Below are 26,519 nucleotides of genomic sequence, written 5' to 3' on the forward strand. Positions count from 1 at the left end.
GGTGAAAAATTATGTGAATCGAAAATTAGTAGTTTCACTGGTTCTGGAAAAAGTGCTCCTTCAAGAGCATCAAACCTGAAAAGACACTTGCAATGCTCTCATCCTAAGGAGCTAGAAGAAGTAAATAGGAAAGATAAAGAAGACAGTAATGTAAGCACTCAATCTACTTCAGCTAAGAAGGATGAGAAATCTTCTGGAAGACAATCCCAAATATCAACTTTATTTTACTACTGATAAAGTTACCATAACAATGACATCACAGAGGTTTAAGAGTTACATAACTGAAATGGTGGTAAAAAATAGTGTACATGTATAATTTTTCTCACAACCAGCCTTTCTTTGTTTAAATGGAGAAATGGCTAGAAAAGTTGGAGTTTCACTGGATAGAGACAGTATAGAGAGACTTGTAATTGAAGAGGCTAAGAATAAGAAAGACGAACTTAGAAAAAGTCTAAAGGGATGCTTTGTCTATATAAAAATTGATGCATGCACACACCACAGTCAACTATTTTGCCATTAATGTGAGGTTTGTTGACAAGAATGATAGGGTAGTGACATGGACATTGGGAGTAAAAGATACTCAGGCACATCACACTAGTGAATATCTTCATAAGTTGGTGGAAGATGTATTAGAAAAATTTGAAATTAAAAAAGAGCAAGTTCTATGTATTGTACTGATAATGCTTCGAATATGCTGAGCACAATTGAGAAAATGAATAAAGCAACTGAAGAAAGTACAAAAATGTGTAATGATGAAGAGAACATTCCTGAAACCTCAACAAAACTAACTGAAGAGCCAGAGGAGAACTGTATTTAGATAATATTGTTGAGGTAGCTGAATTATTTACAATTCAACATATACATTGTGCTGTACATTCACTGCAACTAGCAATAAGAGATGGATTGAAGGATTGACATGCAGCTATCATTGGAAAGCTGAGGCAAGTAGCAGTTGCAGCCAGAACACCAAAAACTGATACTATTCTCAAGAGACGAGCTGGAAAAGGGGCTTTTTTTTAAATCAAGCTACATGCTGGGGTAGCACCTATTTGATTATCAAATGCTTACTTGAACTAAAAAGTTTCCTGGAGGATCTAGATAACCAGAATGTTTTACTAACTGAAAACCAGTGGCTATAAGTACAAGAACTAGAAAGTCTGCTTTATCAGCCTTATGTCATTGGAGTGGAAAAAGTTGATATTTAGCCTGAACAAAAAAGGAGGATTAATTGCTGATGAGAGTCTCTCTTAATGGACAATAAATTTTTGCTAGCTGGTATTTACATTGATCCAATGAACCAAATCCTACTAAGCAGTGAGCAAACTCATTTAGGAAAACAAGCACTGATTGAACTAGCATGTCACATGAAAAGACCTAAGAGACTACCTGAAGCTGAAACTAAAGATGATGCTCGCAATATCAGTAACACTTAGAACTTGAAGGAACCTCTTCAGAATCAAATGAAGAATTACATTTTCAAACTGTTTTGGACAAACAAAAAGGTGAAGCAACAGTGAGTGATTGTACAACAAAGTACAATACAACCTGTAGATGTTCTAAAAAGAAAATTTCGGCAAGATGATCTTAGTGCCTTAAAAGTGGAACAGTATGACCAATCATCGAAACTTACTGTAAAGGAAGCCATCTCACTTTATCCAGAGATTATCTGGGATGTAGCAAGAACTTTAATAGCAATGCCACCCACCCAAATCAGTGTTGAAAGACTGTTCTGTGCTCTAAAGATAATCAAATTTGATTTGAGGGCTTCAATGAAGGAGGACTTAGCAGGAGCCATTCTATTTTTAAGCACGTGATTAGTTTAAGTAAATCCTTAACTTTCATTTTATTTTAGTTTCTTAGGGCATTCCTAATTTCTTTATCAAACCATAATTAAATGTTGTTATTACAGGTATTTTTCTTTTTTTTATGTACAAAGCTATATATATAGTCTTACATTATAGAATTTTTTTTTTCTACTGTATATTCACTATTCCTTTAAAGATTTACTATTTCATGTAAAGAAATTCATCAGCTGTTTTTTTAAGATTTTATTTTTTATTTTTTGTAGTTATTTTGAATTGCAGACCTATATCTATATATGTAAAAAAAATCTTATAGAATTTCTATTTTTATTGCCTTTTACATTTTACAAAAGATTATATTTCAACTTTTATTATAAAGTAATTTTATTTTTGTTTTGTACTTATTTCTTATTTGTAAAGATACATACATACATATACCAAGGCTTCTTCCCCTTTACAAGGGAGGTAGCCAAAAAGAAAAAGACATAAAACCATTCCCACCCATTCCATCCCTAAATACACTCCAACCCCCTCCATCCTCCCTCTTATCTTAGCACCTCCTGGATGACGAGTTTGTAAAGATACACTTGTAAAAATCCTTACATTATAGAATATTTCTATTTCAGTTGCTTTTTCTTCTTTACCCTTTCAAAAATGTCTCATAATTCTGTTAGAAAATATTAAAGAATATATAGGGATGATATTCAAAAGCCACATATCCTTATTCTATTATACAAACCAGTAATAATGATAAGGTCCACTCAAGTTAGGAGTGCATGCTTAGGCTTTATGATAAATGTAAGCCATAATTACTTAATTACAAAGAGAGGAGTCAGAGTCGGAGGTGCTAAAAATTGAGGAGTTGGAGTAGGAGGTTTTGCGTTCCAACTCCACAGCCCTGCTGGATAGAGTAAGAAATGAGGAGGTGAGGAGGAGAATGGGGGCTGGAAAGGGAGTTGGAGTTGTTGTTGCTGTTGTTGTTGTTGTCGTTCCCTAGACTGTCGTTCCCTAGACTGTCTGTCCGAGCAGTCCCGTCTCCCCAAGGAATGCCACAGCCGAAACTGGGTTTTCCAACAAATCCTTTATAAAGTGTATGTTGTGTTGTTTGGAAAGGGAGTTGGGAGATAGGGTTGATGAAAGAGTATTGGGATGATTTGGACACATGAAAAGAATGAGTGAAGAAAGACTAGTAAAAGAGGTGTAGAAGGTAGGGGTAGGAGTGAACATGAGGGGTCAACCTAGAATGAGATGGATGGGGTAAAAGGGGCTTTGGGAAAGAGGGGAATGTCTGTTGAGGAAGGATGGGAGAGGACAGAAGATAGGAGTGAATGGGGAATGGATGTACAGTATATGGATAATGCTGTGATGCATGAGGTGGAATGGGTGGGGGATGGGGGGGGGTGAGGGAGTATGTGTGAGAAATAATTTGATGCAGCCTGAGGGGATTTTGCCGATTTAATGAAGCTGCCTTGCTGTGGATGTGCTGTGTCTTGTGACACTGCCTCTGAACCAGGGCAGTGGGTGAGATGCAGGGATGACCTGTCATCCAGGAGGTGCCAAGATAAGGAGGGAAAAGGGTGGAGGGGAGTGGAGTGTGATAGGGATGGAATGGGTGGGAGTGGATTTTATGCATTTGTTTTTTGGCTACCTCCCTTATAAGGGGGAAAAAGCCTTTGGTGTATGACGGAAGTGGAGTAGCAAACACAGGAGTCTTAGTCTCGAGTTTATTCCTGACTAGTTTCGCAGGTATGCATTTTAAAAAAAAGCATACCTGTGAAACTAGTTAGGAATAAACTCACGACTAAGACTCTTGTGTTTCCTACTCCACTTACGTCAACCTGTCAGAATGTCTCAACCTTTGGTATATATATGTACTTTTTGCTCTCCATCTTGTACTTCTTTTAGAATCGTTTTCGCTATTTCTTTTTCTTTTTCCCTCAAGTACCTAACCATGCCATATTTTTCCTTTAGTCCACATACAACAGTACACTTTTTTTTATCTACTATATTTCTAACCCAATTTCCTTTTTCTTTGATCACTTGAATAATTGTTCCTTGCATTCTCCTGTATTTGTTGTACCATTTCTTTAAAAGCTATCTCTTCATTTTCCGTTTTCATTCCATTTCTTAATCTGCAAATTTTCGTCTTCTAGGTTTTCTTAAATCTTTTCAGACATTGCCTGTATTTTCTAATTTACCTTTTTTTTCAATTCTCACTATTGGTGGTATCTTTGTTTTTCATCCTATAATTTTCACATTCAACCTCAATTACTTTTTTAATTCACTCAGTTCATTATCTATTTCAGCATTCTTTCTTTAAATCACACACCTCTATTTACTTCAAAGTAGTCTTTCCTTAAATTCATCATCTCATTAGTTTCATGAACTCCCTATCCCATGAGTTCTTATCAAAACTCATATCCCTTTCCATGCCTATGATTCAATTCAATTTTCTTCTTTCATACCATAATCAGAAAAAAGATTGTCAGTACTTAGCCTAAGAAGTCCCCTTGGCATTTCTGGGCATCTGTTTACATTAAGTTTCGGTATAGTGCTCGATTAAAAATCATCACCATTTTCACTTGATCCTTCTTGATTTCATTGCACTTTCTCTCAACACACATTACTAGCACTGCTATAGACCATTTTGGGCAACCACAAATGCTCCCCCTCCCACTCAATACAACCCAGGCCTCCTGCTCTCCTTGCACTATTGAGAATTTTTGTCTTAATTCAGTAGCCTATGGAGCTCTAGTTGACGCTGTTGACTGCTTGGTAATTTTTGTGTGTGTGTGTGTGTGTGTGTGTGTGTGTGTGTGTGTGTATTTACCTAGTTGTATACCTAGTTGTATTTTACGGGAAGGGGAGCTATGCTCGTGAGGTCCCGTCTTCATATCTCATTTTATCTAAACTATTTTTAAATTCATGTATTGTTTTTGCACACACCACTTTCTCATCTAACTTGTTCCAACTGTCTATTGCTCTGTGAGGAAAGCTGTTCTTTTTCAAATCTCTTCTATAGTTGTCTTTTTTTATTTTCTTTCCGTGTCCTCTTGTATTTCTGTCATCCCATTTTATCAGATTCTCTCTATCAGTAATTTCTATGCCTTTCATGATTCTGTAAATAGCTATCAAATCTCCTCTCTCTCTTCTTTGCTCTAGTGTCTGTAGTTTAAGTTTTTGTAGTCTCTCTTCATATGATAGTTTTGAGAGTGTTGGTGCCAATTTTAGTAATTGCTCTTTGTATTCTTTCAAGTTTTTTTATACATTTTTTTGTACTTGGTGACCATATCGTTGCTGCATATTCCAATCTTGGTCTTATCAGGGTGACTAGGATTTTCCTCACCATTTCTTCATCCAGGTATGTAAATGCCACTTTGATTGTTCTTATTAAATTATAAGTTTCTCCAAAAATCTTATTTATATGTTTCTCAGGTGACATATTATTCATAACAATGACTCCCAGGTCCCTCTCATTTTCTACTCTTTTTATTCCTTCTTCTCCCAAATTATATGATCCTGTTATTCTGTTTTTGCTTTTTCCAAATTCCATTATACTACACTTTTTTGTATTGAACTCCATCTCCCACTTCCTACTCCATTCTTGTACTTTATTTAGATCTCTCTGTAGTGATTCACAATCTTCTTCAGTTTTCACTCTTTTCAGTAATTTTGCATCATCTGCAAAGAAGCTCATATAGCTTTCAATTCCTTCATCCATATCATTAATATATATAGCAAACATTATTGGGGCCAGAACTGTTCCCTGCGGGACACCGCTTATTACTTCATTCCATTTTGAGTGCTGATCTCTTATCACTACTCGCATTTTTCTTTCTTGCAAAAAGTCTTCCATCCAATTTAGCAATTTACCTTGTATTCCTCCTTCATATTCTAATTTCTTAAGCAACTTCTTATGTGGTACTTTGTCAAAAGCTTTTTTTAGGTCTAGAAATGCACAATCAGCCCATCCATCTCTTTCTTGTATTATATCTATTAGCCTTGAATAGAAACATATTAAATTGGTGACGCATGATCGTCCTTGTCTGAATCCAAATTGCCTTGGATTTAGTACGTTGTTTTTTTCCAAGTATTTTACCCATCTACTTTTGATAATTCTTTCACATATTTTTGCTATTGTACTTGTTAGAGAGACTGGTCTATAGTTGGTAGGTTCTTCTTTATTTCCTCCTTTATATATAGGTACTATATTTGCTTTTTTCCAATCTTCTGGAACTTTTCCTTCTTTTAAGGAACTGCTTATTATGCTATGTATTTTGTGTGTGTGTGTGTGTGTGTGTGTGTGTGTGTGTGTGTGTGTGTGTGTGTGTGTGCATTTACCTAGTTGTATCTTATGGGAAGAGAAGTTATGCTTGTGGTGTCCCGTCTTTGTATCTCCCCATATCTAGTTTGCTCTTAAATTCTTGCATTGTTTTTGCACATTTTGTTCATTAGTTCTTTTTTTGCATTATTAGTTTCCAATTTGCAATTCCATCTGAGCTGTGTGATTTTCCAATGTCGAGGTTTGTTAATTGCTCCATTATTTCTTTTTGTGCTATTATTTCCCTCATGGGGGAGATTGCACTTCACTTCCTTCATCCCAATGCTGTACTTTTTCTCTAGTGAAAACAAACTGAAGTTATTGTTAATGATTTCAGTCATTTCTAGATATTCTGTGTATTCTATAATTCCTTGGCATAGTTTCACCATTTCCTGTTTATTTTCAAGTTTACTATTTACATATCAATAAAATAGTTTGAGTTGATCTTTACATTTTTCTATTAAGTCTTTTTCATTGTTTCTTTTTTCCTTTCTGCACACTTTTACATATTCATTTCTATAGTTTATATATATTTGCCATTTTCCTTTTTTTTTTTCTCCATCTTTTCCGAGCGTTGTCTTTTCTATCTTTCGCCTCACTGCATCTTCTGTTGAACCAGCATTTAATGTACACCCTCTCTTGTTTGTCTTGGTACATACCTATTCTCCTTCATTATAGATTTCCATCAGGATTGCCCATTTCTCTTCCACTTTTGCCTCTTCAATGTAAATTTTTTCCCTATTTCCATTTTGAAAGAATTTCTTAAGTTTTCCAAAGTCCATTTTGTTGTACATCAATCTCTCTTTTCTGCACTTTTAATTTCTCTCTATATATATTTCTTCCTTTAGTTCAGCCTCTATTAGTACATGGTCACTCTTTCCAAATGGTGTCTTGTATTCAATTTTACCTACAATTTCAGGTTCTGTTGTCAACATTAAATCCAGTCTTGATGGTTCTTCACTGCTTCTGTATCTGGTATTTTCATTGACTCATTGTGTCACTGTATGTTCCATAGTCATGTCCAGTACTACATTTCCCCATAAGTCCTCTCTGCCATTTACTGTCAACTCCTCCCAACAGATTTCTTTGCAGTTGAAGTCCCCCATTAGCGCCAGAAATAAAGCTAACAGAACATTAGGTTTCATTGCTAGGACAGTAACGAATAGAAGTGCAGAGGTAATTATTAAACTCTATCTAGCGATAGTTAGACCCATCCTTGACTATGCGGTACAGTTTTGGTCTCCGTCCTACAGAATGGACATGAATTCACTAGAATCAGTACAGAGAAGAATGACCAAAATGATACATAGACTCAGAAATTTGCTTTACAAAGAGAGGCTTAGGCACCTAAACTTACACTCTCTGGAAAGACACAGAGTGCAAGGTGATCTAATAGAAGTGTTCAAGTGGATCAAAGGAGATGCAAACAAGGTCATCATAATAAAACAATAGGGCAGGACTCACAGTAATGGGTATAAACTGGACAAATTTAGATTTAAGAAGGAAATAGGCAAGAATTGGTTTACTAATAGGGTGGTCGATAAATGGAATAAACTTAGTAACCATGTAGTAAGCGCTGAAACTATCAGTTGTTTTAAAAAACGATTAGACAACTTTATGGATGGGGACAACAGGTGGTAATGGATATGGAGCTGCCTAGTGTAGGCCTTATGGTCTCTTGCAATCTCCTTTATTCTTATGTTCTTATGTACCAGGTTACCTCTGTCCTTTAGTATCTCGTTTAACGAGTGCCTTGTATTTTTTTAACATTTTTGGATGTTCATTCTCTTTCCATGAGCCCGTTTTTGGGGGCACATAAATCACCACAAACTTCCTACTTTTCAGTCTCTGTCTTCGACTTTTATCATAATCATTTTTACATTGTTTTAACCCTCAATAACCTTCATCACATTCAAGTTTTTCTTGGCCAAGAACGTGATTCCTTCTCCTTCTCGTTTTTTTTTTTTTTTAATCCAATAATTGTATAACCTGTGTCCAACACTATTAGGTGGTATTGAACCCCTTAATTTTGTCTCCACATTTCCCATTATGTCTGGTTTTTCATCTGACAGGTAATCACTTAGTTCATTCAATCCTGAGATTAATCCATCAATGTTAGTGTAGGCCACTTTTAATTTTCTTTCTTCATCTTGTTTTCTCTTCTTGTTTCGCCCACTCTGATGTACCTTTTCTCAGCCTCATGTCTAACCCTGCAATAGAACTCCTTGCTCTTGGTCTCCGTTCTCTTCACGTTTTTTCCTTAGCTTCACCTTTCAGTGTTTACTCTTTTTCTATTTCCTCAACACTCATTTCTCCTTTTCTCCATATCTTGTTGTAGTATTCGCTCCTTGCCAACTTACTTGCTTTTTCAAATATGTCTTCTACTACCATTTGCAATCTTAGTTTTGTCTTTAGTGGTTGATTTCTTTCCTTAGAATACTGTCCCATACCATATACTTTTTCTACATCTTTCTCTACTTCCAGGTCACCATCTTGTATTTCTTTTTAATTGATATTGCCGTTTCTTTTTCTGCTTTTTCTCTCATGTACCTCACCAGACCATGTTTTTCCCTTAGTCTATATACAACAATACATTTCTTTCTATCCACTGTATCTCTGACCCAATTTGCCTTTTCTTTAATTACTTGAATGATTGTATCTTTTGCTTTTTCCTGCATCTGTTGTTGTACTAGTTCTTTAAAGGCAATTTCTTCATTTTCTCTGATTTCATTCCATTTCTCCATCTTTTCATACTTTCCTCACCTAAGTTTTCTCCAATTCTTTCAGTCATTTCTTCTATCTTGTTATTTACCTCTTTTTTTAAGTTCTCACTATTGGTAGTATCATTAACCCCTTCCATACGGTGCCGCATACGTAGGCGGCATGAGGAGCAAGTGGATATGCGAGGCTGCCATATCGGCGTCTTGATTATATTTATTGTAGTTGCCCCTGCGTAATGACATACTCTCTAAACTGTTTTCATCACATTTTCTATGGTTATCAAAATTCACGTGTGAAAGAGAGAACGATCGATATAAGCGGTGACTATATTTTATGATGCGAGTATTATTACGACACATCGTATGTCTGGCAGCTAATGCTGCCCGCGAGATTTTGGCCCATACTGAAGAGGTTAATCTTTATTTTTTTCATTTTCACATTTAACTTCTATTATATAATTTTTTATATATAATTGATGGAGTGGTTGGGAAATGTGGAGTTCCAGGAAAGAATCGTAGTGGAGAGTTGATGGTGGAAATGTGTCTAGAAAGAGAGTTGATGATAGCAAATACAGTGTTTCGGAAGAAAGTCAAGCATAAGTACACATGGGAGAGGGTGAAGGGTGGTAGATAGAGCATTAATGGATTATGTAGTGGTAAATAGGATTATGATAGGAAGAGTTAAGGATGTACATGTGCTATGGGGAGAGGGTGGGGGAATATCAGATAATTTTTTGGTGGAAGGTAAGTTGAGAATGGAGGATAGATGGAGAAAGAGGAAAGGGACAAAAGGTAGGGAGGTTCTTAGAGTGAACTCTTTGAATGAAAAGGAAAAGGAGGAGTACGAAAAGAAGCTGAAGGAGGGAATGAAGGATAGAGTAGAGCTAGGTGTGGAGGAGGAATGGGGATGGTTGAAGGAGGGAATCATAAAGTGTGCAAGGATGGTGTGTGGAACAAGAAGGATGGGAGGAAATAGAAGGAAGGGTAGTGAATGGTGGGATGAGGAAACAAAGAAGGTTGTAGAAGAGAAGAAGCGAGCTTTCACAGAGTGGTTACAAAATAGGACGAGGGAGTCATATGAGAGGTACAAAGAAAAGAAAAGAGAAGTAAAGCAAAAGGTAACGGAGGCAAAGAGGAGAGCAGATGTGAAATAGGGTATGAGTATGACAGAGAATTTTGAAAGTAATAAAAAGATGTTTTGGAAAGAAATTAAGAGAGGAAGAGGAGGCGAATCAAGTAGAGAAGGTAAAAGGTGCAGATGGAGAGATGATAATGGAAGAGAAGGCAGAAAGGGGAAGATGGGCAGAATATTTTAGGGAGTTGCTAAATGTGAAGGAGGATAGGGAGGGAAAGATAGCTGCAGTGGGAAATGCGAAGAAAATGACCATGATGAATGAGGAGAATGGAGGAGAAATAAGGAAGGATGAGGTGAAAGCAGTTGTTAACCCCTTCCATATGGTGCCGCATACGTAGGAGTCATGAGGAGCAAGTGGATATGCGAGGCTGCCATATCGGCGTCTTGATTATATTTATTGTAGTTGCCCCTGCGTTTTGACATTCTCTATAAACTGCCCTTAATCACATTCTCTATGGTTTTCAAAATTCACGGGTGAAAGAGAGAACGATCAATATAAGCGGTGACTATATTTTATGATGCGAGTATTATTACGACACATACGGCTGGCATTGGCTGCTGCCCGCGAGATTTAAGGCCCGTACTGAAGAGGTTAAGATGATGAAAGCAGGTAAGGCACCTGGTCTGGATGGATGCCATGCAGAATGTCTCAAAAAAGGAGGTACAGTGATGGTGAACTGGCTGGTGAGGTTATTTAATGTTTGCTGGAGAGAGGGTAGAGTGCCAGAGGACTGGAGGAGTGCCTGTATAGTTCCTCTTTACAAGGGAAAAGGGGACAAGTGTGAATGTAGTAGTTTCAGAGGGATTAGCTTGTTAAGTGTAGTTGGGAAGGCTTATGGGAGGATCTTGATTGAGAGGATTAGGAGAGGAACAGAGGGAGTAATTGGTGAGGAAAAGTGTGGATTTAGGACAGGTAGAGGTTGTGTAGATCAGATATTTGGGGTAAGACAAATATGTGAGAAAGCTATAGGAAAGGGGAAGGATGTTTTTTGGGCTTTTATGGATCTGGAAAAGGCTTACGATAGGGTAGACAGAAAGGCACTGTGGGAGGTTATGCAAATATATGGGATAGGAGGAAAGCTTCTGGGAGCTGTCAAGAGTTTTTATGAGAGTAGTAGAGCTTGTGTCAGGATTAGAAATGGAGAGAGTGAGTGGTTCAAGGTAAAGGTGGGACTTCGTCAAGGATGCGTTATGTCACCATGACTGTTCAACTTATACATGGATGGGGTAGTGCGAGAGGTAAATGCAAGGGTAGTGGGTCAGGGATTGGAGATGGTTAAAGAAAATGGAGAAAAGTGGGAGGTGAGCCAGCTGTTGTTTGCAGACGACACTGCGCTTGTGGCAGGATCAGAGGAGGGATTGAGGAAGTTGGTGATAGAGTTTGGGAGAATATGTGATAGAAGAAAGCTGAAGATAAATGTGGGTAAAAGTAAGGTGATGAGATGTACAAGGGGTGAAAGTGGCAGTAGACTGGAAGTAAACATTAAGGGAGAGCGACTGGAGGAAGTGGATAGTTTTAGATACTTGGGTGCAAGTGTGGTAGGAAAAGGTGGAGTGAAGGTGGAGGTAGAATGTAGATTGAGAGAAGCGAGTAAATGCCTTGGTGGATTAAAGAGTGTAATGAGGAATAGACATTTGGGAATGGATGCTAAGAGGAGACTGTATGAAGGAGTGATTGTGCCAACAGCACTGTATGGGGCAGAAACATGGAACATAAGGGAGGAAGAGAGAAGGAGTTTGAATGTGTTTGAGATGAGGTGTCTGAGAAGTATGTTGGGGGTTACTAGGCTAGACAGAGTGAGAAATGAGGTGAGGAGGAGAACAGGGGTGGAAAGGGAGTTGGGAGATAGGGTTGATGAAAGAGTATTAGGATGGTTTGGACACATGGAAAGAATGAGTGAAGAAAGACTAGTAAAAGAGGTATGGAAGGCAGATGTGGAGGGAGTGAACATGAGGGGACGTCCTAGGATGAGGTGGATGGATGGGGTGAAGGGGGCTTTGGAGAAGCGGGGAATGTCTGTTGAGGAAGGACAGGAGAGGACAGAAGACAGGGATGAATGGAGAATGGTTGTATATGGATGATGTTGTGATTGCATGAGGTGGAGTGGGTGGGGGGATAGGTGGTGAGGTAGTGTGTGTGAGCAAAATTTGATGCAGCCCGAAGGGATTTCTCTGATTTAATGAAGTGGCCTTGATGTGGATGTGCTGTGTCTTGCAACACTGCTTCTGGCCCAGGGCAGTGGACAAGGTGCAGGGATGACCCGTCATCCAGGAGGAGCTAAGATAAGAGGGAGGGGTGTGGAGTGTATTCAGGGATGGAATGGGTGGAAATTATTTTATGCCTTTTCCTTTTTGGCTACCTCCCTTGTAAGGGGGAAAAAGCCTTGGTATATGTATGTATGTATATATATATAATTTTTTATTATCTTGAGTTTGTTCCTAAGTTCATAGTTTGATTTTTTTCAGATCATATATCTTGTTGTTAGGTTGGGCTAAGCATTTAATTAATTCTACAATCTCCTTTCTTAGTTGAATGTCTTTGTTAGCCCACCATTTTCTATTACTACTCACTTCCCTTTCCATGTCTAAGATTTGACTCAAATTTCTTTTTTCGTACTTACCAAAACCGGAAAAGGAGTCTTCATTATACAGTTTAAATCTTGCTGGTGTTTCAAGTCCTCTGTTTACATTGTACTTTGGCCAGGTGCCCCTAGATGGTTCAGTTTTCGAGCTGACATTCGTCTCAAAATCATTGTTTATATTTTCTCTTATTAAATCAAACTATCACTGCAGAGAAATAATTTTGGGTAACCACAATTGCTCCCCCTCCCATTCAATACAAACCAGGCCTCCTGTTTTCTTTGCACTATTAGGAACTTTTGTCTTCTTTGGCAGCTGACAGAGCTCAAGTGAGATGTTGACAGATTGGAAGCTTGTGTGTGTTTATGTTTGCATACAAAGACACTTCTATCATCTACAAGTACTGTAATCATACAAAAATAAACTCACCAAAAGATATTTGCTGCATTTGCTCCACGCCGTAACTCATTTAGTTGGATACCAGTTGCTGTATCAAATATCCGGATCAAAGTACCTTTCTCAGAGGCTGTGGCCAAACGAGTGCCCGGAAGATTTAGAGCTGAAATAAATCATCAAACAGTGCAAACATGTCTTCATCAAAAGGCATGCTTAATGCAATACACAGCAATAAATCAATTCCATTTCTAACAACCATGTATATATAAATATATAAATATATATGTATGTGTATATAATATATACATACATATACCAAATGCTTTTTTCCCCTTACAAGGGGGGTAGCCAAAAAGAAAAAGGCATTGAAATCACTCCCACCCATTTCATTTCCCATATATTCCACTCCCCTCCATCCTCCTCCCTCCCTCCTATCTTAGCACCTCCTGGATGACGGGTCATCCCTGCATCCTGTCCACTGCCCTGGGTCAGAAGCAGTGTCGCAAGACACAGCACATCCACAGCAAGGCCGCTTCATAAATTCGGCGACCCCCCCTCTCCGTCCCCTCATGCAGAGAAGGAGAAGACGGGGAGAAATCACTTCATGCTGCGTCAAGTTTTTCTCATACAGTGAGACCTCTCATTAACGGACGTTAATTAGCTGTGTTTGCGGTGTTTTCGCTGTGTTTTTGGTGCTGTTGTTTAGTGTGTGCAATCACTGTGCCACCCAAAAACCACTCCAAAACACTGAAAACACAGCAAAAACACCGCAAACACAGCTAATTAATGTCCGTTAATGAGAGGTCTCACTGTATATACTTCCTCACCCCACCATCCCCCACCCACTCCCCCTTATGCATCACAGCCTCATCTATACACAACCCCTCTCCATTCACCCTTATCTTCTGTCCTCTCCTGTCCTTCCTCTACAGACATTCCTCTCTTTTGTAAAGCCCCTTTCACCCCACCCATCCATATCATCCTAGGACGCCCTCTCATATTCACTCCTTCCACCTCTGCCTTCCACACTTCTTCTACTAATCTTTCTTCACTCATTCTTTCCATGTGTCCAAACCATCCCAATACTCTTTCATCAACCCTATCTCCCAGCTCTCTTTCCACCCCTGTTCTCCTCCTCACCTCCTCATTTCTCACTCTATCTAGCCTAGTAACCCCTATCATACTTCTCAGACATTTCATCTCAAACACATTCAAACTCCTTTTCTCTTCCTCTCTCATGTTCCATGTTTCTGCCCCGTACATTGCTGTTGGCACAATCACTCCTTCATATAACCTCCTCTTAGCATTCATTCCCAGATGTCTATTTTTTATTACACTTTTTAATCCACCAAGGCATTTACTCGGTTCTCTCAATCTACATTCTACCTACACCCCCACTCCTCCCTTTCCTGACACATTCATACATTCAAACTATCCACTTCCTCCAGTTTCTTACCCTTAATGCTCACTTCCAATCTGCTGTCACTCTCTCCCCTTGTACATCTCATCACCTTACTTTTGCCCACATTTATCTTCAGCTTCCTTCTTTCATACACCTTCTCAAACTCTGTCACTAACTTCCTCAATCCCTCTTCTGATCCTGCTACAAGCACAGTGTCGTCAGCCAACAACAGCTGGCTCACCTCCCACTTTTCTCCATTTTCTTTAATCATCTTCAACCCTTGACCCACTACCCTTGCATTCACCTCTCGCACCACCCCATCCATGTAAAGATTGAACAGCTAGGGTGACATAACACACCCCTGACAAAGTCCCACCTTTACCTCAAACCATTCACTCTCTCCATTTCTAATCCTAACGCAAGCTCTACTACTCTTGCAAAAACTCTTGACTTCTCTTAACAGCTTTCCTCCTATCCCAAATATCTGCAGTACCTCCCACAGGTATATAATATATATACATACATATATATATATATACACACACACACACACACACAGTGATACCTTCAGATATGATCGCCCTAACATAAGAAAAATTTGAGATACAATGTAAAACTTTTGAAAATTTATGCCCTTACAACAAATTTTTTTAGATACAATGTGGTGATGCACAATAATTTGAAACATCAGTGGTAGGTGGCAGACCATTCACTCAGCTCCCAACGATTCCTGATGCTTCAATTTGTGTTGTCTTCTTGTTTACATCTTTGCTGTTTGTTCATCATATTTGTGCCTGTTTTGTGTATTATTATTTTGATTTTTGTGCATAACCATGGGTCCCATAGGTAAGGACAAGGATAGTGAAAAAAAAAAAAAAATAAATAAAACAAGATAAAATAATATTTATAAATGATCCCAATGGAGGTAAAATATGAAATAATTGCAAAACATGAGTGTGGTGTGCAGGTGAGTGACTTAGCTAAAGAATACGGACGTAATGCATGAACAACATCCACAATCATTAATCACAAAGATGCAATAAAGAAGATGCAGCCTTCCAAAGGCATCATCATTATTTTGAAGTTTAGAACAGACCTACATAATGAGATGGAGTGCCTACTTTTAATATGGATTAAGGAGAAGGAATTGGCTGGTGACTGTTACAGAAACAATAATCTCAGAAAAGGCTATTGCTATCTTCCAAGACCTTAAACATGATGCAGCTAAGAAGAAAAGAGCCTACCCAATCACAAGCCTATGAAAGATAGGCTTACTCTTGTCCTTTGCACTAACGCTAGCGGCAACTGTAAAGTTAAGCCGTTGTGTACCACTCTGAAAACCCCAAGGCCTTTAAAGCTCATAAAGTCTTGAAAGACAAATTATAAGTTATGTGGCAAGCAAATATTAAGGCATGGTTTTTTATAGAATAGATGAACTTAGTTTTTGGCCCTGCTGTCAAGAAATACATAACAGAGAATGGTCTCCCACTTAAGTGTCTAATTCTCTTAAATAATCCTCCTGGTCATCCTCCAGGCCTTGAGAATGACATCTTAGATGAATTCAAATTTATAAACATTGTGTATCTGCCCGCAAATATATCTATCCTCCAGCCCATGGACCAACGAGTCATCTCTAATTTTAAGAAACTGTTCACAAAGCACCTCTTCAAACATTGCTTCAAAATTAGCAAAAACACCAACCCAACATTATGTGAATTTTGGAAAGACCATTACAAAATTGTAATCTAAGACACATAAATCTTTCCTGGCAAGGGGTTACCAGGAGAACCTTGAACTCTGCCTGTAAAAAGCTATGGCCTAGTGTTGTTGCAGAGCAAGACTTTGAGGGATATGAACAGCCACCAGAACCACCTGTTGAGAAAATCATGTCCAGTGGTCGTTCCATGGGGCTGGAGGTAGACGAGGTAGATGTTGCTGATCTTGTTGAGGGGCATGCTGAAGAAATGACAGAGGAGCTGAAGAAGTTACAGGATATGACCCACTCATTGGTGATGCTGGAACTCAGCAATGAGGAGGTCACGGTGCTAACTTTATGTAAAATTTGTGATATCCTTGCCAAGTGGCAAGAAGTGTCTGATTTTGTAGAGAAAAAGCACCTCGAGAAATTGTCTACAGGGAGAGCAAGTGCTTTAATTAATGATATGTGCCTTTCACAATTTTGCAACATATTAAAAAAGAGGCAGAAATAGGCCACTCTCGATTGTTTTCTCTTAAAGCGACCACGCAGTGAAGGTAATGAAGGCGAGGCCAAAAGGGCTAGACATGAAAGTGAAGGTGATAAAAAATTCAATTGAACCCCCCCCCAAATAAATACATACATACATATACTGAAGGCCCCTTCCCCCTACATGGGGGGTAGCCAAAAAGAAAAAGGCATAGAAACCACTCCCACCCATTCCATTTCCCACATATTCTACTCCCCTACACCCTCCTCCCTCCCTCTCATCTTGGCACCTCCCGGACGACAGCAGGCGGTCAGGTACCAGGGTTCAACTTCCCCCCTCCTCCCCCTGACCTGTGGGGTACCCCAGGGTACCAAGATGGGTCCCCTATGCTTCCTCATCCTTATCAATGACGCCCTCATGGACACTCCTCACAGATGGAAGTATGTGGATGACAGCACCGTAGGCATCCCCATCAACACCAGGCGGCCTGACTACGCACCACTACAAAACACCCTGAACAAGCTCATGACGTGGACGGAAAACAACAACGTCACAATCAACACCAACAAGACCGTAGTGATGCACTTTTGTACCTCCACACAAGCGGTGGCTCCTCCACAACTTTCATTGGGCCCCCATCCCCTCCAACTGGTCCAATCCACCAAGATCTTGGGCATCACACTTGATGCTCAATTAAATTGGAACCAACATATCACCAATATAGTCAGAACAGCGTCTTACAAACTGTATATGCTGAGTAGGTTAAAATCACTAGGAACACCTACATCTGAGCTACAGGAGGTCTACAAAACTTTCATACTCCCCACCCTCATGTATGCCTCACCAGCCTGGTCCAGCACACTCACCCTCGCACAGAGACAAAAGTTGGAGAGGATACAAAAGAGAGCATGCAGGATCATCCTGGGCATGGAGTACAGCAGCTACGACCACGCTCTTACCACCCTTACTCTATCTAGGGTGTCCCAGCGGCACGGTGAGGCACTAAGGAAATTTGGGGAAAGCCTGCTTTCCCACCCTAGACACCGTCACCTCCTCCCTCCTGATGCTCCACCAACTTGCCACGCCACTAGACACAGAAATAGACTCATACCAATCAAAGCGCCAAGGACTGACCGCTACAAAAACAGTGCCATCCCATCTATTGTGCACATAATCAACTCATTGTAAACTTCCACCATGTATATATTCCAAGTCTTATATCTTTAATCAACTTTTGCAATGTATTATTGTCAGTGTACCACTGTAATGGAAATAAAGCTTTTATTATTATTATTATTATGATAGGCCACCCCTGTATCCTGTCCACCTCCCTAGGTCAGAAGCAGTGCCGCAAGACACAGCACATCCACAGCAAGGCCACTTCATAAATTCGGCGACACACCCTCTCCGTCCCCCCACACAGAAAAGGAGAAGACGGGGAGAAATCTCTTTGGGCTGCGTCAAATTTTTCTCATAAATACTTCCTCACCCCTATCCCTCACCCACTCCCCCTCATGCATCACTGCATCATCTATATACAACCCCTCTCCATTCACCCTTATCTTCTGTCCTCTCCCGTCCTTCCTCCACAGACATTCCTCTTTTTTGTAATGCCCCTTTCACCCCATCCATATCCTCCTAGGATGCCCTCTCATATTCACTCCTTCCACCTCTGCCTTCCACACTTCTTTTACTAATCTTCACTCATTCTTTCCATGTGTCCCAACCATCCTAATACTCTTTCATCAACCCTATCTCCCAGCTCCCTTTCCACCCCTGTTCTCCTCCTCACCTCCTCATTTCTCACTCTATCTAGCCTAGTAACCCCTATCATATTTCTCAGACATTTCATCTCAAACACATTCAAACTCTTTCTCTCTTATGTTCCATGTTTCTACCCCATACAGTGCTGTTGGCACGATCACTCCTTCATATAACCTCCTCTTAGCATTCATTCCCAGATGTCTATTTCTCATTACACTTTTTAATCCACCAAGGCATTTACTTGTTTCTCTCAATCTACATTCTACCTTCACCCCCACTCCTCCCTTTCCTGCCACATTCACACCCAAGTATCTAAAACTATCCACTTCCTCCAGTCTTTCACCCTTAATGCTCACTTCCAATCTGCTGTCACTCTCTCCCTTTGTACATCTCATCACTTTACTTTTGCCCACATTTATCTTTAGCTTCCTTCTTTCACACACATTCTCAAACTCTGTCACTAACTTCCTCAATCCCTCCTCTGATTCTGCTACAAGTGCAGTGTCGTCTGCAAACAACAGCTGGCTCACCTCCCACTTTTCTCCATTTTCTTTAATCATCTCCAACACCTGACCCACTACCCTTGCATTCACCTCTCGCACTACCCCATCCATGTATAAGTTGAACAGCCAGGGCAACATAATACATCCCTGATGAAGTCCCACCTTTACCTCAAACCATTCACTCTCTCCATTTCTAATCCTAACACAAGCTCTACTACTATCGTAAAAACTCTTGACTGCTCTTAACAGCTTTCCTCCTATCCCATATATCTGCAGTACCTCCCACAGTGCCTTCCTGTCTACCCTGTTGTAAGCCTTTTCCAGATCCATAAAAGCCCCAAAAACATCCTTACCTTTTCCTATAGCTTTCTCACATATCTGTCTTACCACAAAAATCTGATCTACACAATAAATAAATAAAAGAGAAAAGAAAAGAGAAAAAATATTGAAATTAAATAGCCACAAAATTAGTTTAGCAGTGTTTTTAATCATATTAAAAAAAAAAGAAAAAAAAAAATTCATTTCATTTGTATTAATGTGCATGTGTTTATGTTTAATTGTGTGTTTATCATTACCCACTGTACATGTGTGTGCATCATACACTAGTTCTTGTTGCCCTCTCTCCCTCCCTCCTCTTGGCTCACACCTTCATTCAATGCTATCACCTGTCTCTGTGGTATATAACATTTCTCATTGTTAATTATTATTTCATCATTGTGTGTGCTATTACTCATGTATTTATCTATAAGTTGTGCTTGTTTTGTGTAATTTAAGTTTGTTTTGGGGTAATTTCGTATTGCTGGAATGGATTAACCCCTACAGCGTCAGCTGCATATTGTATGCCACAATTGTTTTATAGATTGAGCATCAGCAGCATACGTCACATGCCACAATTTCAAAAATTCGCCAAAAATAGGCTTTACATCGAGGGTCAAATCTGTGGTAATGACAAAGTAGCCCTATCCATTGGCTATAAAAAGCACCTAATTTTTTTTATTTATTGACAAAACTGGCTACCCTGGCAGCAATTTTCAGGGGTAACTTGGGGTATAAAATCAGCCTTTAGAACGTAATTTAGGCAATTCTGGTGTACGAAACAAAGGTGCTATCTAGTAAGTATTCAGATGTTTAGAGCTGACAATTTCGCACTGCCAATTTTTGTAAATGTGCAATACAAAATTTGGCCAGGCAATAATGGTGTGATGGATGCTTACTAAAACATTTGCCAAAACAATAAGATACACCACAATCACCTATCCTCCATGAAATTATAAAAAAAAGATAGCGAAGAATCAATTTATCACATAACGAAGTGATATTTGCCAAAAAAATCCACAAAAACTATTCATAAACACATTTTCTATAAGTGTCAGACTGTTATGGGTGACAGTAAATTGACTTGAACCATCATAAATGTCATATTCCTTCATTCTGAAGTTCTAACAAAGTTTCCCTGAAAAAATACCTCGTTAAACCCACGTAAGGAGCAAAAGTCTACAGATATTCTACCAAACTTTTGCATGCATATCTCAATAAAATCAACCCATTTTCTTCACTTCTAGGCTAAGGTGAATCAAAATAAGCAAGACTTGTTGGTTTTACATCATTTTGAGTTGATTTAAGCAATGTTTTTTTTTTTTTTTTTTTTTTTTTTTTTTTTTTTTTTTTTTTTTTTTTTTTTTTTTACTCTGATGCTGGGGGGGGGAGTATATACAAGATTTGCCTGGCGACATACAGGTTAATTCTATTTCCATTAATTAAAATGGGAATAATAGTTTTGAGATACAATTTTTTTGACATGACAGCAGTCACGGAATGAATTTCATATCTCAAGGTATCAGTGTATATATATATATATATATATATATATATATATATATATATACATATATATATATATACTGATACCTCGCTACTTCACAGTTCAACTATCGAGGAGTCACGACTTTGCGGATTTTTAAAATATATATGTGGAAAATACATCGCGGAGTTTCTGTAAAATTTTAGAAAAATTATGATATATGAATACCTAAAATTTTTCATTAAATCCATAAAAAAAAAAATCTAGAATGTGATGTGCGTACATTACCCATGTATCCTGTTGTTGAGAAAATGCAAAGAGTATCATCTTGGTGACAAAGTGCTTTGTAAGATGGGCTGTGATTGGTGCAATGGAGAGAGACAACGAATCACAGCTTTCTATTTTGTAATCTGGCTTGTGATTGGTGCTTTGACCAATGCTCAGATCCACAGCATCTTCCCTTGTCTCTCTCTTGTGGCCATTTCACTTCAAGCTTTCTCGCCGAGCGGTTTACTATACTGTACTACTTCACGCTGTGCTGTGATTTTTTTTTTTCGTTTCTTTGCATTGAACTTTGCGTTTTCATCCCCTGCAATGGCTCCCAAGCATGCTGCTTCTTCCAAGGTTGGTACTGAGCTTAAATGTAGATGAAGAATGATGATGATCGCTGAGGTGAAACTTCTGGATATGTTGAAGGGAGAACTTTCACTGCCATAGTCCGCCATTTTAGCGTGAACGAACCCACCATTTGCTACATCAAGAAGGACGAGGCTAACATTAGGAAGATGGCTGCCATCACCTTTAATAAGTCAGCAAAAAGAGTGGTTACGGCTCGTAATAAAACTATCATCCGTATGGAAGCTGCTTTGGCCATATGGATACCCAACTGCAGAAAGAAGAACATAGCCTTGGATACGAACATCATCCAAACAAAGGCTAGGAGCCTGTACGAAACTTTCGCCGCTAAGGAACCTGAGGACGACAGTAGCGACCACGAAGAGGAAGAAGACAAAGACAATGTAGAAGATCCACAACCAGGGATGTTTAATGATTCACAACCTAAAAAATGTCCTTTTTCTGCTAGCAAAGGGTGGTTTGCTAAGTTTCAGAAACACTTTGGCCTAGAAAGCGTTTCTCTGCATGGCGAGGCTGCTTCTGCTGACACGAGCACTGTTGAAATATGCGTGAATGAAACTTTCAAGAAGATTATCGCCAAAGGTGGAGATAAGCCCGAACAAGTTTTTAATATGGATGAGACGGGCTTTTTTGGAAAAGAATGCTGTTGCAAACTTTTCTGTTCAAAGAGGAATCAAAGCCTCTGGCTTTAAAGCATACAAGGATCATGTGACCCTCATGATGTGTGGCAATACTGTGGGATTTTTGTTAAAGCCAGGACTTATTTACAAGTCTAAAAACCCAAGAGCTTTAAAAAAAAAAAAAAAAAAGGAATCTACAACCCGTACATTGGATGCACAATCCAAAGATGTGGATAACAAAGATGCTGACCTTCAACTGGTTCCACCAGTGTTTTATTCTGCAAGTCAAGGTGTATCTATTTGAGAAGGACTTGCCATTCAAAATCCTTCTCCTTATGGATAACGCTGGTGGCCATGCTACTGATCTGTCACATGAGGACATCCAGATTGAGTTCCTGCCACCCAACACTACGTCACTTATTCAGCCAATGGACCAGGGGGTTATCAGGGCATTCAAGGCCCTAAACACAAGGAATGTCCTGGCAAACCTGGTTGCTTCTGTGGATGCCGCCCAAGAAGGCGAAGACAAAAATTTTAACTTGAAGGCATACTGGCAGTAGTACAAAATTGCTATGTGCCTCCAAAATATCCAGAAGGCATTGCAAGAAATGAAGCCTGCCACCATTAACGCAAGCTGGTTATTTACGACGACAAGGGATTTACACCTGCCGAAATCCAACACTCCGCAGTACAGAAAGCTTTGCAGTTGGCTGCAATCATTAGAGGTGACGGCTTTGCAGACATGACCACGGGAGACATCGACGAGTTATTAGACTGCCACTTCCAGCTGCTTACCAACACAGACCTCGATGACTTGACGAAGTCAGCCAGCGAAGAAGTAACGCAGCAAGAAACAGAAGAAGTTCTCAACCAAACTGGCTTGACTTTGGAACAGCTGGCCAAGCTCTGCAACCTAGCTAAAGAATTGAAAGAGGAGTCACAGGAATGGGACAACAATATGGTTCATTCAGTGCAATTTTGCAACAAGGTCGACAAAGTCATGAATCCTTACAAGATGCTCTTTGAACGAAAAAAGCAGCAGTGGAAGCAACTTCCTATCACAATGTTTTTGCAGCCTCACAAAAAAGAGCCAGTTCCTGCTGCTACTACTACGGTTGCACCTTCGGAAGAAGTGGAAGAAGTGTCCCAGGAAAGGGCATCGCCGTCTGAAGAGACGTAAAATACAATCATTGGCTGCACAGTAGAAGTCATCATCAGCTTCATCATCATCATTTCTACGGCACAGCAAATTCATCACAATCATCATTCAAATTTTACTTCAACTTCTTTTGGGTTGAGTACAGTAACAATCTTTATTTTTTTTTAATTATAAGTGTTATTCCTTAACAGTTGTCCTTGTTATTAATAGAGTACTGTGATGGGTGGGTTGTTAACAGTACAGGGAGGGTTTTAAAAGTACAAATACATGTTAAATGAAGGAGGAGTGGGAGGGAGTGAAGGATAGAGTAGAGCTAGGTGTGGAGGAGGAATGGGGATGGTTCAAGGAGGGAGTCACAAAGTGTGCAAAGATGGTGTGTGGAACAAGAAGGATAGGAGGAAATAGAAGGAAGGGTAGTGAATGGTGGGATGAGGAAACAGAGAAGGTTGTAGAAGAGAAGAAGTGAGCTTTCAAAGATTGGTTACAAAATAGGATGAGGGAGTCATATGAGAGGTACAAAGAAAAGAAAAGAGAAGTAAAGCAAAAGGTAAAGGAAGCAAAGAGGAGAGCAGATGTGAAATGGGGTAAGAGTATGACAGAAAATTTTGAAAGTAATAAAAAGATGTTTTGGAAAAAAATTAAGAGAGGAAGAGGAGGTAAATCAAGTAGAGAAAAAAAGGTAAAAGGTGCAGATGGAGAGATGATAATGGAAGAGAAGGTAGTAAGGGGAAGATGGGCAGAGTATTTTAGGGAGTTGCTAAATGTGAAGGAGGATAGGGAGGGAAAGATAGCTGCAGTAGGAAATGCTAAGAAAATGATCATGATGAGTGAGGAAAATGAAGAAATAAGGAAGGATGAAGTAAAGGCAGTTGTTAAGATGATGAAAGCAGGTAAGGCACCTGGTCTGGATGGATGCCATGCAGAATGTCTGAAAAAAGGAGGTACAGTGATGGTGAACTGGCTGGTGAGGTTATTTAATGTTTGCTGGAGGACTGGAGGAGTGCCTGTATAGTTCCTCTTTACAAGGGAAAAGGGGACAAGTGTGAATGTAGTAGTTTCAGTGGGATTAGCTTGTTAAGTGTAGTTGGGAAGGCTTATGGGAGGATCTTGATTGAGAGGATTAGGAGAGGAACAGAGGGAGTAATTGGTGAGGAACAGTGTGGATTTAGGATGGGTAGAGGTTGTGTAGAACAGATTTTTGTGGTAAGACAGATATGTGAGAAAGCTATAGGAAAGGGGAAGGATGTTTTTTGGGCCTTTATGGACCTGGAAAAGGCTTACAACAGGGTAGACAGAAATGCACTGTGGGAGGTTTTGCGGATATATGGGATAGGAGGAAAGCTTCTAGGAGCTGTCAAGAGTTTTCATGAGAGTAGTAGAGCTTGTGTCAGGATTAGAAATGGAGAGAGTGAGTGGTTCGAGGTAAAGGTGGGACTTCGTCAAGGATGCGTTATGTTGCCCTGGCTGTTCAACTTATACATGGATGGGGTAGTGCGAGAGGTAAATGCAAGGGTAGTGGGTCAGGGATTGGAGATGGTTAAAGAAAATGGAGAAAAGTGGGAGATGAGCCAGTCGTTGTTTGCAGATGACACTGCACTTGTGGCAGGATCGGAGGAGGGATTGAGGAAGTTGGTGACAGAGTTTGGGAGAGTATGTGATAGAAGAAAGCTGAAGATAAATGTGGGTAAAAGTAAGGTGATGAGATGTACAAGGGGTGAAAGTGGCAGTAGTCTGGAAGTGAGCATTAAGGGAGAGCGACTGGAGGAAGTGGATAGTTTTAGATACTTGGGTGCAATTGTGGCAGGAGAAGGTGGAGTGAAGGTGGAGGTAGAATGTAGATTGAGAGAAGCGAGTAAATGCCTTGGTGGATTAAAAAGTGTAATGAGGAATAGACATTTGGGAATGGATGCTAAGAGGTGACTATATGAAGGAGTGATTGTGCCAACAGCACTGTATGGGGCAGAAACATGGAACATAAGGGAGAAAGAGAGAAGGAGTTTGAATGTGTTTGAGATGAGGTGTCTGAGAAGTATGATGGGGGTTACTAGGCTAGACAGAGTGAGAAATGAGGAGGTGAGGAGGAGAACAGGGGTGGAAAGGGAGTTGGGAGATAGGGTTGATGAAAGAGTATTAGGATGGTTTGGACACATGGAAAGAATGAGTGAAGAAAGACTAGTAAAAGAGGTATGGAAGGCAGATGTGGAGGGAGTGAACATGAGGGGACGTCCTAGGATGAGGTGGATGGATGGGGTGAAGGGGGCTTTGGGGAAGAGGGGAATGTCTGTTGAGGAAGGATGGGAGAGGACAGAAGACAGGGGTGAATGGAGAATGGTTGTATATGGATGATGTTGTGATGCATGAGGTGGAATGGGCGGGGGGATGGGGGGTGAGGTAGTATGTGAGCAATTTTTGACGCAGCCCAAAGGGATTTCTCCCTGTCTTCTCTTTTATGCATGGGGGGACGGAGAGGGGGGGGGGTCGCCGATTTAATGAAGAGGCCTTGATGTAGATGTGCTGTGTCTTGCGACACTGCATCTGACCAAGGGTAATGGACAGGGTGCAGGGATGACCCGTCATCCAGGAGGTGCTAAGATGAGAGGGAGGGTGGAGGGGTGTGGAGTGTATTCAGGGATGGAATGGGTGGGAATGATTTTAGGCCTTTTCCTTTTTGGCTACCTCCCTTGTAAGGGGGAAAAAGCCTTGGTATATGTATGTACATGTTAAATGAATACTATAAATATGGTGTCCCTACTTCGCAGAAATTCAGTTATCCCGGCCAGTCTTGGAACCAATCTACCACAATAAATGAGGGATCACTATGTATGTATGTATATATATATATATATATATATATATATATATATATATATATATATATATATATATATATTCATATATATGCTGTATATATTTATATATACATATATATATATCTATATATATATTATATATATATATTTATATATACATACATATATCTAAACAGAAATGTAGTAGCACATTTGTAAATGACACACAGGAAACCCACCGTCGGAAAAAATAAACTTGGAATAAAAAAGAATCCTATATTTCGGCTATCAACTGTAGCCCTCTTCAGGAAAGTACTTTCCTGAAGAGGGCTACAGTTGATAGCCGAAATATAGGATTCTTCTTTATTCGAAGCTTATTTTCTCTGACTGTGGGTTTCTTGTGTGTCACACACATATATATATATATATATATATATATATATATATATATATATATATGTGTGTGTGTGTGTGTACATATATACAGGGTGTGAGTGCTATTTGAGAACATATTGTTTAAAGTTCACTACACACTCAAAGAATCTATAATATAATTTTTTTCTATTTCAGATAACCCAGTTAGAGGATGATGTTAACCCTAGAAATGAAAAGACATGCAATCATTTTTGCTTTAGCTGCAAAACATAGCGATTTAAAAATCAGTAACTTTTTACATGTTGCCAGATCATTTGTTCATAAGGTTCA

General features: G+C 39.5%; 1 protein-coding gene across 4 annotated transcripts in view; it reads right to left on the minus strand.

Moving 5' to 3' along the window:
- Positions 1 to 26,519, minus strand: part of LOC143019305 (WD repeat domain phosphoinositide-interacting protein 3) — a 250,845-nt gene that overhangs the window by 87,939 nt on the left and 136,387 nt on the right. For all 4 annotated transcript variants that reach the window (XR_012965816.1, XM_076175051.1, XM_076174961.1 and 1 more), the window contains exon 5: positions 12,988 to 13,117. Coding sequence is in view for 3 of the 4 variants with exons in the window: in XM_076175051.1 (XP_076031166.1) it covers positions 12,988 to 13,117 (130 nt within the window). In the remaining variant the exon portion in view is untranslated. The remainder of the gene's footprint in view (positions 1 to 12,987; positions 13,118 to 26,519) is intronic.

This window comes from Oratosquilla oratoria, chromosome 1 (genome assembly GCF_046742065.1).
Source record: "Oratosquilla oratoria isolate Oo_2021 chromosome 1, ASM4674206v1, whole genome shotgun sequence".
Lineage (NCBI taxonomy): Eukaryota > Metazoa > Arthropoda > Malacostraca > Stomatopoda > Squillidae > Oratosquilla > Oratosquilla oratoria.